Source organism: Coturnix japonica, chromosome 19 (genome assembly GCF_054131305.1).
Source record: "Coturnix japonica strain WE chromosome 19, WE-NBRP24, whole genome shotgun sequence".
In the NCBI taxonomy this organism is placed as follows: Eukaryota; Metazoa; Chordata; class Aves; order Galliformes; family Phasianidae; genus Coturnix; species Coturnix japonica.
This window is the reverse complement of record NC_140681.1, coordinates 9,464,688-9,479,261: the sequence shown is the minus strand read 5'-3', so window position 1 is coordinate 9,479,261 and position 14,574 is coordinate 9,464,688. Positions and strand designations below refer to the sequence as shown.

The 14,574-nt window shown below is 49.7% G+C and overlaps 1 protein-coding gene across 3 annotated transcripts; it reads right to left on the bottom strand.

The window, feature by feature from the left end:
- Positions 1 to 729: 729 nt before the first annotated feature.
- Positions 730 to 13,929, bottom strand: SLC17A9 (solute carrier family 17 member 9). Of its 3 annotated transcripts, XM_015881661.3 has the most exons (13): positions 13,660 to 13,929; positions 8,519 to 8,716; positions 7,641 to 7,780; positions 7,243 to 7,342; positions 6,564 to 6,694; positions 5,743 to 5,839; positions 4,951 to 5,047; positions 3,610 to 3,697; positions 3,286 to 3,320; positions 3,085 to 3,200; positions 2,668 to 2,723; positions 2,343 to 2,372; positions 730 to 2,263 (listed from the first exon to the last, which is right to left on the bottom strand). In XM_015881661.3, exons 1-13 carry the CDS (start codon positions 13,770 to 13,772, stop codon positions 2,100 to 2,102), a joined length of 1,365 nt encoding a protein of 454 aa, XP_015737147.3. In that variant the 5' UTR covers positions 13,773 to 13,929; the 3' UTR covers positions 730 to 2,099. The 3 variants fall into 3 exon arrangements, with proteins under 3 accessions (XP_015737147.3, XP_085376527.1, XP_085376528.1); XM_085520401.1 differs by lacking the exons at positions 730 to 2,263; positions 2,343 to 2,372 and having other exon boundaries at positions 2,673 to 2,863; positions 13,660 to 13,901; XM_085520402.1 differs by lacking the exons at positions 730 to 2,263; positions 2,343 to 2,372; positions 2,668 to 2,723; ... (1 more) ...; positions 3,286 to 3,320; positions 3,610 to 3,697 and having other exon boundaries at positions 5,009 to 5,140; positions 13,660 to 13,902.
- Positions 13,930 to 14,574: the final 645 nt, after the last annotated feature.

The following is a 14,574-nucleotide window of genomic DNA, read 5'->3' as shown; positions in this document are numbered from 1 at the left end:
ACCCACAACAGCAGTACAATGTGCCTGCAATTAATCAGCACGGCTGCAGACTTCCAGTCCCTTTCACACTGTGATGAGGAATGAGCAGGTTTTGGGGTGATCTGCAGCCACTCAGAGCTCCTCAGGCCAAAAGAGCTGAAGTCTAGCAGAGGTGGTTTGCATCTTTATAAGCAGAGAAGCAGGACTGGAAGGGCTGAAGACAAAACACACGCTATTAAATTGACTTCAGTATCATTTTGATAGCACTGAGTTGCACAGCCTCCTTTCTAAGCACGTGCAGGAGAAAATTAGCAGATCCCACAGTCCTCAAAGACATCTTCTGGACTACGTGGCTCTGCTCTTCAGTGCTCCTCATCCCAGCTCAACCAGCTGTGCCAGCTGTTCCAGGGCCAGGAGCAGCAGCTCTGGGCTGGCAGCAGATCCCACATCCCAAATCTAACAGCTCCCTCTGTTGGCATCTGCTCGAACCTTGAGGATGCACAAAAGTTGGCAATTTGTGCTGGTTTTTTTTTAACACAGACTCCAGCCAGAAGACAGTCTGTGTGCAGGGCATGCACCATCCAACAGCAGACTCAGTTCTCTTGCATTATCACTCCAACAAGTGATACCCTGATCTTCTCCCAGCACGGCCTCCCACCCCCTCCCCAGCCCCCAGGGCTCGGTGACACTGAGTGCACTCAAGCTCTGTCTCATTGAGCATCTCTGCATTACAAGGGCAACCACACAGCGTGCAAACAATTTGCTGCCTTTATTTTTGTAGGTCCTTCCATAACACAGTCTCTGATAGCGAGCTTTGGCAAGGCTGCTTAAACTAGTAATTGTACAGCTATGGAAAAGAGGTTCAATGCTTTGCTGAGAATATCTGAAGGTGGAACCTGGCCTTAGATCTGTACCTTATTGACCAGTTTACAGAGGCAGATAATGCAGACAACCCACCAAAGTGCTGGGTGAGCTGTGAGCGAAGGGTGGAAGAAAAAGCAGTGACTTACTTCAGTGTGAAATACCACATGGAAAATAGACCCTGCAAAAGCAGAAGCTGTAGGCTGGTAAATCCTTCTGCTCTAGAAATCCCGTGGGCTTTGCTGGGAGTACCACAGAAAACAGGCATGCAGAATCAGGCCTCGGATACATAAAATATAGAATTTGGTACTTAAATTTAAAAATATTTATAAATAACTTAAGACATTCAGGCTCAGAGACGTGAACAGCCAAGTATTTCCCCCTGACACAGGGAACAGAATGGATCCACATCCAGCACTATGGCTCCCCAGTGCAGGGATTGGCTTTACACCTCATGCAGATGCTCCCTGGAGTAGGAAGGACACAGCAGGGAGCACAGACCCATAGCACTGCACATGGCCAATTCTTCACATACATTCACAGCATACATTGAAATGGCTTTGCAAGATTCCTCAGCTGCCCCTGTACTATGAGGGCAGCACAGCCTCATGTCCCCCCGATGAGGGGTTTGGGCTTTGAGGTCTCAGCTGGAGCATGGTGAAGGCAGGGTGGATGGGATGTCCTGCCCAGGGCTACCAGCTACAGATCCTCACTTGCTCTGAAGGAAGCCTTGAATCCATCTCACAACCTGTTCTCACATGTACCCAGGTTGGACCTGCAGAGCAGATTGCAAAACGAAGGCACACGAGGGGCAGTTAAGGTCAGAGGTGCATTCTTTTGGATTTTGCTTTTAGTCCAGACAAAAAGCAAAGCATTGGAAATACCCCACGCAGTCCCAGGATGGCCAAGCACGGCCATCCCCACACTATGCGCTTTGTAAGCTGAGAATGCAAATTGCAGCCCCGTCCAGCAGGACAGCCACCTGTACACATACATGGCCCCTGGAAGGGACCAGGGCAAACCAAGGCCACCTTCTCACTATAGACTTTGAGCTGGATGGTCCCACCAACCACCAGCCGTGCCCTGAGCAAAACAGGAACTCTACATTTCTCTTCTGCTGTGGGTTTCATTCGGACCTACTACAAACACGGTCCCAGTCATTGTCATCCCATTAAAACACCCACAAAACAATAGTGTTCTTTGGCATTTGTGCATCAGCGGCACACAAATATGACACACTCCGCTCCTTCGACTCATTGCTACAGGTCAATGTAGGCAGAGTCTGTGTCCACCCTCTGGGCCTCTCCAAACACCAGGAACACACAGAGACCAACACTGTTGACAGCAGCCACCAGGTTGAAAACAGAAATCCAGGAGCCCGTTGTTTCCATCAGATATCCAGCCAGGTACACGCAAACCACACCTGGTCAGAGGGAAGAGATGGAAATGCAGAGGGGCTGCATCCTGCCTGCCCATGGGATGAGCTGCAGGGAGAGCCTTACCTAGCAGAGCTCCGCCTGTATTTCCAACACCTGCAAAGAGAAGAGAGGGGAAATGCCCTTTTGTTTCATCTCACAGGAACTGGGTATTAACAACATGAAGACATGCACATCTTCACCTGGCTTGCCAACCCAACCCATTCGTTCTGTGTGCACAGCAAAATGCCATGCAAATGGTGGGGCCAACCAACACTTCACCTCTCTGCTGGCAGCCATCAGACAAACGAAGCAGCTCAGCTGTGCAGCTCCATGCATGGAAGGGAGCTGAGGCTGAAGGCACAACACCTCAAACCCTGTCTGTCCCCACACGGCCCAGAGGATTCCTTACCAAACAGCAAGCCAGCACAGGACGGGGCCAGGTCTTGAACGTTCACTGAAATGCCACTAGTGAGAAAAAGAGGAGGGAAATGGCAGCTTTAATGGAGCAGGATTTGCTTTGTCATTGTTTGCACTGAGTTCAGCTGGTCCAACCAAAGTAAAGGATCCCAGATAATAGTGGTGAGAGAGGACAAGGAGGGAAGAGGCTGCAAGCAGAGCAACATAGAAGGATTCAGCTCCAAGCGCTCAGAGAGGATGAAATGCAATCCACCTCCTGCTTGGTGCACCCACAAGCTGCTCAGTCCTGCATGCCCCGCAGCACACAGATCAGAGGGCGATGCTCAAGGTTAGCACCAATGGTGGGACAGAAGCAGGCTGTTCACAGAGCCCCACCAGTGTGGGGTGGAAGCTGAGGGGCTGTGGGTACCTGTGGTTAAAGGTCTGAAGCCCAACAGAAGCTGAGGCAAACACTATAGCGTTGCAAAAACTGGATGTCTGGCCCAGGCACAGGGCAAAGACACTTGAGACTCCAGAGCCAATGACCTGGAGAAAGAGAGAAATTAAATACCTCAGTGAGTTTTCCATGAGCGGGTAGTTCAAGCTGCTCCCATGGCTTCAGCTCTCTTACCTGCATGAACTTACGGACGGTGACGGTTCTGTACCCTGGAAGAGAAGGAAGAGGCCAGTTAAGGCAGCTCAAAAGGTGTCCTTGATCCCAGCCAGGAGCACAGAGTGATTTCAGATGGCCAGAACTCATCTCTAGATGGATCTTGTGAGACCAAAGAGAGCTCCAAGAACACAGATGGGGCAGCACTCCCACAGCTGTCATATCAAGACAGCATGTTGTCTGTTTGCCGGGTCTTCTCCTTCCCAATACGCCTCTCTCACTCCTCCTCCCAGTTCCATTCCCACAATAAAACAAGAGCTGAGGAAAAGCCAGAAGGGCTCTTACCCTGATTAATTAAATGATCGGACAGAAATCCACTAAACAAGCTCATTGGAATTGCAACCAGCCAGGGAACTACATTGAACACCCAGCCCTGTAAGACAGCAAAAGACAAGAGAAAGCTGCTGTCAGAGCTTGTCTGCAAATGTTTTGCAAAAGTCTGCAGAAAGAAAACAAATGAAAGGAGCAGGACTTCTTACAGGCTTCTACTGCCTTCCCAGAGCACAGCCCCCAGGTCTGCATTGCCAAGCCAGGCAGCACTGCTATCTCTGTCCCTCTGCACACCCCAGCAGCAAGGACTGAGCATGGCAGTTTGGTGCTCAGCACAGTGATGTGCAGAGCCGGGGAGCTCTGGGAGCTGCGGGTGTAGCTCTGCCCTGCGGGTCAGCATCAAAGCTGCTGGCAGCATTTCCAGCAGTGGCTTCAGCCTCGTTAGCAGCATTAGCAGGGAGCTGAGGGAATGTAGCTGGATTTTGTAATACCAGGATTAGGTAACATTACAGCAATAACATGCCTTGGTCTACTTTCAATTCAGAGAGCTTGTTACATTTGTAATCACAGATGATTGCTGGTCATCTGGATTACTGCTGCTCAGAGGCATTTAGTGCCCAGATCCCACCAGGAGCTGAACTCGCTGTGTATTGGACTGCATTCATCTCAGCTCATCCCCTTTGCTCAGAGCCATACGGACACATCCCACAGCAGCAGAGGGATGCACAGAGGGCTGAGTGCTCCTGGTTTGAGCAATCCTGTTCTGGCTGCTCATGGAAACTGTACCAGGTCCCATCTGCATCTTTCAGCACCACAAATTTAACTTCTTGGTCACTTTCAGAAATGTACCACCATAGGGGCTTGCAGGTCTGTGCACCTTGTAGCAACAGCTGGGGTTACTCAGCACACTCGGTCCCACCACACCAAAGCCATCCTTGTCTCATCCCACTGCCAAAACACTACAGCATCTCCATCCACCCAGGTGGGCGGGGAGTGGGTGAAGGCATCTCACCTGCAGCAGGGGCATCTGACCAGCAGGTGACACAGTTTTACCACGGTAAGGATTATCCTTTAAAATCAAGCCCCGGGTTTATTAAAATATATGAAGCGATTATTGGATGCAGGAGCACTATATGGAGCATCTTACATAAGGGAACCATGCTATAAGGCAGAGCAGATGGTTAAATTACAGCTGCAAGCACATTACAAGAGGTGCACCCAGTCATGGAGTCACTGCAACAGCACAGTGCTATGAGACATGTGCTGCTCATTAGAAAACCACCCCACTCTCTGAAAGCAATGCAGGCAGCCCAGCTCGACCCCCACCCCCCCCCCCAACACCAGCACTGTGCTTACCTTGGACTCAGGGAATGTTTCCTTAAAGAAAGTCGGCAGCCAGGAGAGGAGAGTGAAAAATGTGCTGGCTGTGCACAGCTGTGCGACAATGACAGCCCTGGGAATACACAGCAGGGAGGGGGCAGTGAGCAGCAACGGCGATGCTGGGTGAGAAGGGCCACTCCAGCAGCACAATATTGCAGTTCCTGGTCTGTAAGTAAATCCCTCTGAGTGCTGCAGTTGCTTCCAGAGATCTTTCCATTCGCACCATGCACTCCCACACCCCTCTCTCCATGGCTGGCATCAGAGCACAGTTGTGGGCCAGGTTCACCCACCCTGCTGCAGTAGGTGTCACCGAGGGCTTCCTAAGGCCCTGCCATCAGCAGATGGCCCACAGTTATTCAGGGCAGTGAGATCTTCTGCCCCTGCCTTTAGCAGCCCCTGGGAACCCACTGCTGTGCTCCAGTGAGGCTCAGTGCCTCTCAGTGCCCAATGCACTCTCCCCCTCAAAGAAAAGGGCTGTAAAGAGATGCTTTTCCAACAGTGAGAATGCAGGGTCTTTGCGCTGCACTGCTTAGGAGCCCATTATTACAAGCAGCGTTTCTAACAAGTGTGTTTGGGAATGGTGCTCTGGAGGAGCACAGGACTCACCCAGGGAGCAGCCTGCAAACCTGGTGGTGTTTCCCAAACGTTAAAGGGCAAAGCACAAACACACAGAACAAACAAGCACACCAAGGTGAGAAGCCCTGGCAGGAGGATGCTCTCCAGCCCCACTGCCCTGGTACAGCGCTCAGAGCTCTGCCAGCTGCCTACCATATTGGAGCCTTCTTAAACAGCTGCTTCCAGGGCACTTTGCTCTGCTTTGAGATTGAGATGCTTCTCCTTAAATAGTCTAAGGGGATGATGAGATCTGGAAGGACAGAAACAGCCAAAGGAATGCTCTGATCAGCAATATACTGTGCAAGCCGGACCAGATTTGAAAGAATACTGTACAAGCACTTTAATCTCCTCTAACTCTAATTCTGTTTGCAGTACTGGCACTGGATGCTCATTTTAGGTTCACCAAGATCTTCCACAGCACCCACCCACAGCTCCATCCAGCCACCCTCACCATTTGTTGTATTTCTAGACAACAACTCTTTGGGCACCTCTGGATTCTATGCAGCACCAGGCACAAGGTGAGCTGGGCTCCTGCATCACATGTACACTAACAACACTGTATCCAGGTGTCATCATTTGCCCATGTGTGGATTTACACCCAGAGTTATTTGGAAGAGATATTCAGGATTAACTGGTTTGTAAAAGCTCTATGCATAGATGCTCTTAGTTGGGAATAATATCTTGCCCTGCTTTAGCTTAATCCACTTAGCAGATCAGGCTCTGCGTGGTGTTTTCACCGGTGCTTAAAGGAATGGAAGAGTCAGAGCGGACTCTTGACAGCAACAAAATACAGCATGGGACTGGGAACAGAAACTCAGCAAAGCGAAAGCTCAAAATCTTGTTTCTGGATTCAGCATCTTCAGGCAGACGCTGCCTGAACACAGAGAGACCCAAAGAAAACCCACCATGTAACACACCCTGGGCAATACAGGCTTGCTGAAAGCTGCCACCCAAGGCAGGAGGGCTGATTTTACCTTTCTCTGTCAGCAGGTACTTGCAGGTGCAGTAAACCCAGAGCAAAGTGAGCAAACCAGAGAAGTAGAAAACGCTCTCCCAGCCGTACCAGTCCAGCAACAGAGATCCTGCAGCTCCAATCACCAGCGTCCTGCAAAGCAAACCACAGGCTGGCTCATGTGCCTGCATTTTTTACGCCCTTAAACGAGTGATTAAACACAGCAAAATTGCTGTATGGCTTTTAAGCAGACCTTCCATTTAAAAAGAAAACTAGCAGGGATGGGAAAGTTCTATTATTGTCTGTCAGAGGACAGTGAGCAGTCTCGGGCTGACCCCTGCTCTTCCTACAGGATCAGGCTGCTTCCTATAGGAATGAAATGTTGCAAACGCTCTTCAAAGTCTGTCATGGAGAGAAAGTAAAACAAACAAACAAAAAACCAACACAGAAATCTTTGACATGCTCAAGAGCAAACAGCACACTTCAGAGAACACAAAGTCTTCAGCAGCGCATGCACTGCTGAGAGCACAGACAGCAACTGCCTGAGGCTTCCCCAGCTGCAGGCAGCATCCTCACGGACCCAGGCAACTGCCTGCACTTCAGGCTGGAAGTTTTGCCTCCAACTATTTAATGTCCTTTCATCATCAGGATGTCCTGAGACTGTCACTCACTGCTCAAAGCCATCTGCCTTCTGAACTTACCCGAACTGTGAGCCAGTTCCCACTGTGCTGTATGTGAAGGCTCGCTCGCTCTCCCTCACCCTCTGGGACAGCAGGCTGGCCAGGGATGGGAAGTAGACCCCTGTGAGCAAGGAAAGGGAGCTGTCAGGAAAGGGGGTCTCATAAGCAAACTGAAAGCAAATTTACAGGATCCATCGGGAGCTAAGCACTGAGATAACGAGGCAGGACTTAGGGTGAATTTGTAATAGGGGCATCACATAAACTAAAGGAACCCATCACCATGAAAGGTTTGCTTGTGCCTTCTCCATAATCCCACATCATCATCTCTGGATCAGATGGGTATTAAAGGTCCCTTCTAACACAAATGATTCTTTGAACTTGCACACACTCACTGCCCACGCTCAGGACGTGGCTCTCACCTTGCAGCAGTCCCATGAGGAACCTGGAGCAGGTCATGAAGACAAGGTGTGCTGATGTGATCTGGGTGAGCAGTGGGGTGATGAACGTCAGGAAGCCCCATGCTGATGCCGAGAGGAGGAGGACTTTCTCACCCCCTATTCTAGAAGGAAAAGAACATGTATAGAAAGTGAGCAGTAGGGCAAAGACAAAAGGCAAAGGCCCCCTGCCAATGTTCAAGCCTTCTTCCCAGCTTTGCCAGTTTTTAAAGCAAATTCTCCCCTATGTAGGGAATTGGACTTCCAATTGGGCTGCTGCTTTGCTTTATTTTTATTACCACAGTTACTGAACCAGTGGCAAAAACCATATGAGTCACCACTGGTGGTATAAAGTGGTCTTCACTGTCTAAAGGTGAACAGAAACCACACTGGTCTATGCGTCCACAACCACCATGCTGGTCTATGTGTCCATTAACACACCCACAGGTCTCTATGGCAGCTGTGTGGGATGGTTGGGGCACTCCCTCTGTTTGATGGGGATTATGCCTGTGCAAAGTCCTTTGGTTCATGCTGTACTATAACCATAGAACCGATTTTAAGATCCAGGCATCTGAATAAATAGTCAAAACTGCATGTGTACTTTCTGAATCAGGGCTATAGACCCTGGGCAGGGCTGATAGAGAAACCCATCAAGCCTTTCCCCACAAACAGGCTTCACCCTTTTCTCTGCTACTGTCCCAGTGTGTAAGGTGGAACTACTGAAACTTGAAATGAGAGGTCAAAACCAAGCTCTGTGCTACTGAGAAAGCCCAAACAGGGGAAAATAGAAACGGAAATAATAACAACCGAAATGGAATATGGAACAATGGAATAGCAATATAAATGGAAGTAACTCCCAGTACTGATCACTGATGTGTCCTCCGATGACCTGCGTCAAGCAGTAGCCCCAGAAGAAGCTGCTGAGCACAACTCCTGACTGCTTCTTGTCCCAGCCAAAGTGCGTGCTCAGGGCGACGGCGCAGATGGGCACGGTGACGCGGGCACAGTACAACAGGCACGTCCCCAGCAGCAGCATCGCTGTCCACACGCGGCACTCGAGCCTGAAAGGGGCAAAAAGAAGGTGGGGAAATGGCTGAGTGGATGTGCCTGGCAGAGCTGCCTTTTTCTGCCCCATACATAAGCTCTAGGAACTGTTCTTTCAAGGGTAACAAAGGAGAGGTCAGCACATGACACACCATGTTGGAAGCAAATATTTGCTGTTTGGCACTCCAACCCCATTCCCCAGGGGAGGTGGCACGTTACCCTTTATAAATGTGACACGGATGGAAGAGTGTTCTAGTGAGAGATGGGACACCATGGGGCTGAACAGCACAGAGCAGGGAGCAGAGTAACCCAGCATATAAGCAAGAATGGGTTTGCAGCCCGTGCTCAGTTTTGGTAGGTGAGCACCCAGCCCCAAGGTAAGTAAATGCTCCAGCAGGAAGGGCAGACAGGCTCTTGCCATTCCTGGCTCACTGGAATTCACTGTACTGGGGCACTGACCTCCATGCTTTCCACCCCACTGTCTGCATGGGAAACAACCTGTACCCCTTCTGTACTGAAACAACAACTTGTTCCTCTGTACCAGATTTATGACCAATGTAGGTTAATCCCACACAGCACAAGGCCATTGATAAACCTGTCTGTCAAGGAGGGAGACAAGGAAACAATGGGAAGGAAAGCACTCGGAGCCTCTGTGCTGCTCCAGGTGAATTTATTGCTATTTCCTGACAAGGCAAATAGGCAGCTCTGTGCCAGCCCCAGTGGGAGGAACTGGGAGCTTTGAAGGTTGGACCTGTCCTTAATGTGTTCACACACTACTAAATAGCACAGGAACTAGAAAACCTCACTTGTCTTTGCTGGAAGAATGAGTAGCCAAGGGTTGAGCTGCCTCTGTCATTTGAATCAGGTGACAGACACTCTCTTGCTCTTATGCTCTAAGAAGGATGTGTGCTGTAAGAGGGACATCAGCACTCCATACTCAGCACTGCTGAGGCTTCACCTTGAGTGTTGTGCTCAGTTTCGAGACCCTCACTACAAGAAAGACATGGAGGCCCTGGAGTGTATCCAGAGAAGGGCAGAGGAGCTGTAAGGGCCCGGTGGGAAGGTGGGTTCACTGTCCCTGGAGGTGCTTCAGACCCGTGGGCACAGGGTAGGGGTTGGACTTGGGGTTGTTAGTGGTCTTTCATCCAACCTAAGTGATTCTGTGATTTTATGATTCAATGATCACACTTTAACTTGCAGCAAAAACAAAGGCTGTTTGTTCATCACCTGCAGAGCTGTGGCTCCTATCAAACTCATTCTGCAGCCAGCCTGGAGCCCTAATCTCCCTCTTATCTGCGGTAGCACTATGCCGGTTAATAAGAGTCAATGAACCTGAACAATTGGGGTGACCCAGTAAAGCACCCGCAATAAGTGTCAGTATTTACTATTATTTGGCTGCTGATATAGTGCACATTTTGATCACTGCTCCATCGCATTTATACCCTTTTCCTATATTGTTATCAGTAGATGCTTCCATTCAATACAAGCATGGACCATCACGAGGACTGCAAATTACCACTTGCTCCATAGGCAGCATATCCAGCAAGGAAAATCCACTCTGGAAGTCTGAGTGTGCCCACACCCACCAGAAGCACGGCAAGAATTACTTCTCTCCAAGGACAATGACGTGCTTACATCAGAGGAAAGAGCTCTGTAAACGCATTTTCTCCTAATTATAGTTATCACAGAGGCTGCCGATGAGTCAATGTTCTGCTCAGTGCAAAACAACAACAGCAAAGGTTACAGGAGAAGCCTGGGTGAGCAGAAGGGAGAAGAAATAAAACTCTGCTTTAAGAACTAAGTAATGACAAATCAAGTGTAAGGTTTTGGAGACTACAACTGCCCTCTGAGACATGGAGCTTTACCAGCGTTAGCAAATTTACCTAAATTGCTTCCCTGCAATAATCTTTGCTGGAAATAACCAAACTGTGTAAGACTGAAGCACATCTAAGTCTAAACCTACAGCCTTGCTCTGCAGCTTCCTTCGTGCAAGGAGCAGCACCTGCAGCTGGGACCCAATTTGCAGACAGAGCAGCCATGCAGCTAGAAAACACTTCCTACTTCACAAACCTCCAACCACCACCCAGACAGACTATAATTAGCATGAGGACTGTAATTGAGCTCTAATGACTCTTTCTGGGTAGCTGTCTGTATGGCAGCAGGGCTGTGGTGGAGCAGCCCTGATGTCCAATGGGTCACTGTTTTGCTCAGAGGCACCCAGCAATTCCATGGGGGGTTTGGATCCCACCGTGCCCCATCCAAGGGCACAATGGCTGACAACAGTGTTTAAGGAAAGCCACAGTGGAAGGAGAAGCAGCAGCACAGGATGCCTTTATTTGCAGCCTGTTGTCCTGCTGGAGGAACTACTGCAGTAGGTGCCACAAAGCAAATATTGATTCAACTTTTATTTCTCCCCTCCCTTCCCTCAGCTGCTCTGTTTGCAGGCACTGCAGGTCACTGTTGAAATGAACTCGCTGGAATTCAGGCTATAAGGAGGGACAGACCCAGCTCCCAGCCACACCTCAGGGCCACCAAACCATGGGACAGCATCGCTGGCACCAGCACGGGGCCACATGGCAGGAGGATGACAGCTCCATAGCAAACCTCAGTCCCAGCTCAGCTACCACCAGCTTTGACTGACAGCAATCAACACAATTGCACCTGCCTGCCGTGGTGCAAGGAGATAACACCCAGGTGGTTATTTTGAACTCTGCTCAACAATCCTCTCACTTCTCTTTGTTTTTCCTACCAACATTTCCTCCCTCCCTCCAAAACCCAATACACGTATCCAGGGAATGCTCTTTCTTCCCTCCTCGAGCTGATGTTGTCATGCTGCAGACTGGCTCCACGCTGCTGATTTCTCGCTGTCAAAAGCAGCATTTGGGTTCAGAGGAGGCTTTTTTCCAGCCAGAGCACAGAGGACACAGGGCTTTTTTTACTGGGAAAGCTGCTGATTTCCTGTTCGCCTCCTGTGCACAAACTTCTTCTGCAGAGCCACAGATGGCAACAAAGTGGTGTTCAGCAAACGCAGCTCTCAGTTTATTCCCTCTCTTCATTTCTTGCTTTCGGCAAAAGCAAAGATGAAAACTAGATGTGAGCTGCTCATGAGCTGGAAACTGTTGTTTAGTCCAGGTGGAGGAGGTGGGAAAATGTAATAACAAATCACACACGTGCTTTGCACACTGATACGAGACACACATGGATCAGCTGTAATTGAAATGCACTTCTTACTTACATGTGCCATGTGAAAAGTTCTCAGCAAGGGCACAGTTAAGTGAGGAACCTGGATAATAAAAACAACCAGCAAAGAAAAGAAAGAAGCAATAAAAGCTACAACATGGGGCTGACAAAAGATGAGGGTGCAGAGCTTAGGAACGCAGCGTGATCTCCGGGGCAAGAAGTGCAGTCAGGAGACTGGAGGGCAGCACGTGGTCATGATACAGATCCTTTCATCTGTGAAGCTGAGAGAAACTGCTATAATAGTAATCCCTTGTCTTCAGGTGTAGCCAGAGGCTGTGAAAAGCAGAGTGGTTTCAGGAGCCATTTTCTTCACAGGACACACTGCCTTTTCTGTTCTCTGCTCCACTGCTGGAGGCACCGTACAAAACGTTGTCTCCATGTCACTGGTTGGATTTGCCCATGGCTTTCTTTCTAACTTATGGCTATAAATTTCTCTTCTTGGAGCTTCAGCCTTCCCATCAGTCCAACCAGAAGTCTCTGCTTGGCACGTTAAGATCTCCAGACAAAAAAAACCCGCTATCTAAACACCCAGGTGTGCTACAACTCAAGCAATCTTATCAAGATCCAAACAGATGAGAAAGACAATACAGATGATAACGTGTGATATCACAGCCATTGGAAACTTACCAAAAAGTCTGAGAAGGGCAGCTGGGGAGGTTGGGTGAACCAGGGGGTCCCCACTTGATAAAACCTCACCTCCATGGCAATTAATCGATGTGTGGAAGTGTCAAGAGCTATCATTCAATTGCATATGTTGGTCAAAAACTGTCCTCTACTCTGATTTTTAACCACCTCACCAGCCACGTTCTGCACCTCGACTACCCAGCTGCCAACCTGCCCATATAACCTGGCAGGGCGCTCCTCTCCCACTTGTTTGCTTGAGACCCACAAAGCATTCCCAAATGAGAAGCTATAGGTGTGTGCAGTTCTATATGGTCTGCATTCTCTAAAAACACATCTTTCTTGATAAATACTTCACCAACAGTCATCATCAACCTCCTCTTTTGTTTAAACCCCAACAGCTAAAAGTGGGCACTTTGGCCTAAGAGGAGTGCTGAATATTTTCATAGATATGTAGGATACCCTAAGTTGGAAGGGACCCACAGTGATCAATGAGAGCAGCAAACCCAAAACCCTACAGTGGAGACCAGTGTCCCGGTGCTCCTTGAAGCTGCCAAAAGGAAGGCAGTTAGTAACCACACTGTGTATGCAGAAGTTCATCCAGGTGGGGATGAGGTAGGAGCACGTTGTTGGAATCCTGGTTTAAAACAGGAAAAAACCATAGAAACAGCACGGAGTTTTTGGGTTCTGAAGTGCTGTAAAGTCAGCATGCAGCCCACCAGCACCCAACCTCGTCCTCGATGCCATCGTACCAAGGAGGTTTGGGAAGAGGAAAAGAACAGAAGTAGTTCCGTGCCGGTGAGCTCCTCCTTTTCCAGACTTAATCTTAATTAATCACTATCAGCAACACAAACATGGAACACTTTGATAAACCTCACCATAGTTTCGACGGCACGTTTAAATAACTGACTGCAGGCCAGAAAGATATTAGAGAGATCTTTTTTTTTCCCCTCGTGATTCACAGCAATTCCACACCTCGTCCTTCGGATGCTTTCCTCCATCTCCCACCACCCAACAGCCGCGTGTCCCCGGACCCCCGAGCATCTCCGAAACCACCCGTCCGGATTCCACGCAGCAGGAGCGGCACAGCGAGCTTTACCTGGACCAGTACGGCTCCCCGCCTCCATCCCTCCTCATACCGTCGTGCTGCGGGGTTCGGGTGCCGTGCTCTCCTCCGCACACCGTCACATTCCTAACTCCTCCCGTTGCCATACGGGCAGCTCCTTCCAGCCCCGCCGGCTCACATCGCCCCGGCCGCCGGCTCCCTCCCCCTGCCGAGCCGCGGCCACGTGTCAGCGCCTCCCAGCCGGGCCGTTCCGGGAAGTCCCGCCGCCCTCCACGATGCCGGGGCCGCCCGCAGAGCGCTCGGACCGGGAGGGGTCCCGGTTCCGCATCCAGCCCCAGGGCAGCCCCGAATTCTCGGTGTCCCCTCTGCCGGCGGGCAGCACCGAGCGGGGCTTTGGAGTCTCCATCCCTTACCCTCAAACTTGGTCTTTGTGTTCTTGGTCAATAATTAAGCCTCACTGACAACATCGTGGGGGCTCAACAGAAAGAACTCAAACCATTTCACTTTTGTACACCCATCCTCTCCCTGAGGTGCTGTTTGCACTACTGGTGGGACACCCCCTCGATCCTCTGCCTGTGTGCCCGCAGAAACATCTCCCGCTTTGCTTTTGTAAGACTAGAAATGAATACAATATTCCCACCTTCTTTTAGGAGAAAATGAATAGAAATTGATATTGTTGCAGCTTGATTTAACCCTGCAGGACAGAGCTGCTGCCTTCCTTAAATGTTGGATACGATCAGACTTTCTTATGGAAATAACCATTATTCTAATTATCTATTTATCTCACTTCAAAAGAGTGAGATACACTCGATGTGAGTGTAAACCGAGGGGAACTGCACATAGCAAGCCCAGGGCTCAGCATTCATCGCACTGTCAGCTTTGTTTCACCTGTTTGGTCACAGCTGGAAACCACGCAAGGGAGGTAATTTTATTCCCTCTGCTACTGTG

Coding starts and splice junctions, on each gene's coding strand:
- SLC17A9 (XM_015881661.3), bottom strand. CDS start 13,772: ATGGCAACGGGAGGAGTTAGGAATGTGACGGTGTGCGGAGGAGAGCAC. Junction 8,717..13,659: donor GGGGAGCCGTACTGGTCCAG/GTAAAGCTCGCT, acceptor TGCCCCTTTCAG/GCTCGAGTGCCGCGTGTGGA. Junction 3,201..3,285: donor CCGTCCGTAAGTTCATGCAG/GTAAGAGAGCTG, acceptor CTCTTTCTCCAG/GTCATTGGCTCTGGAGTCTC.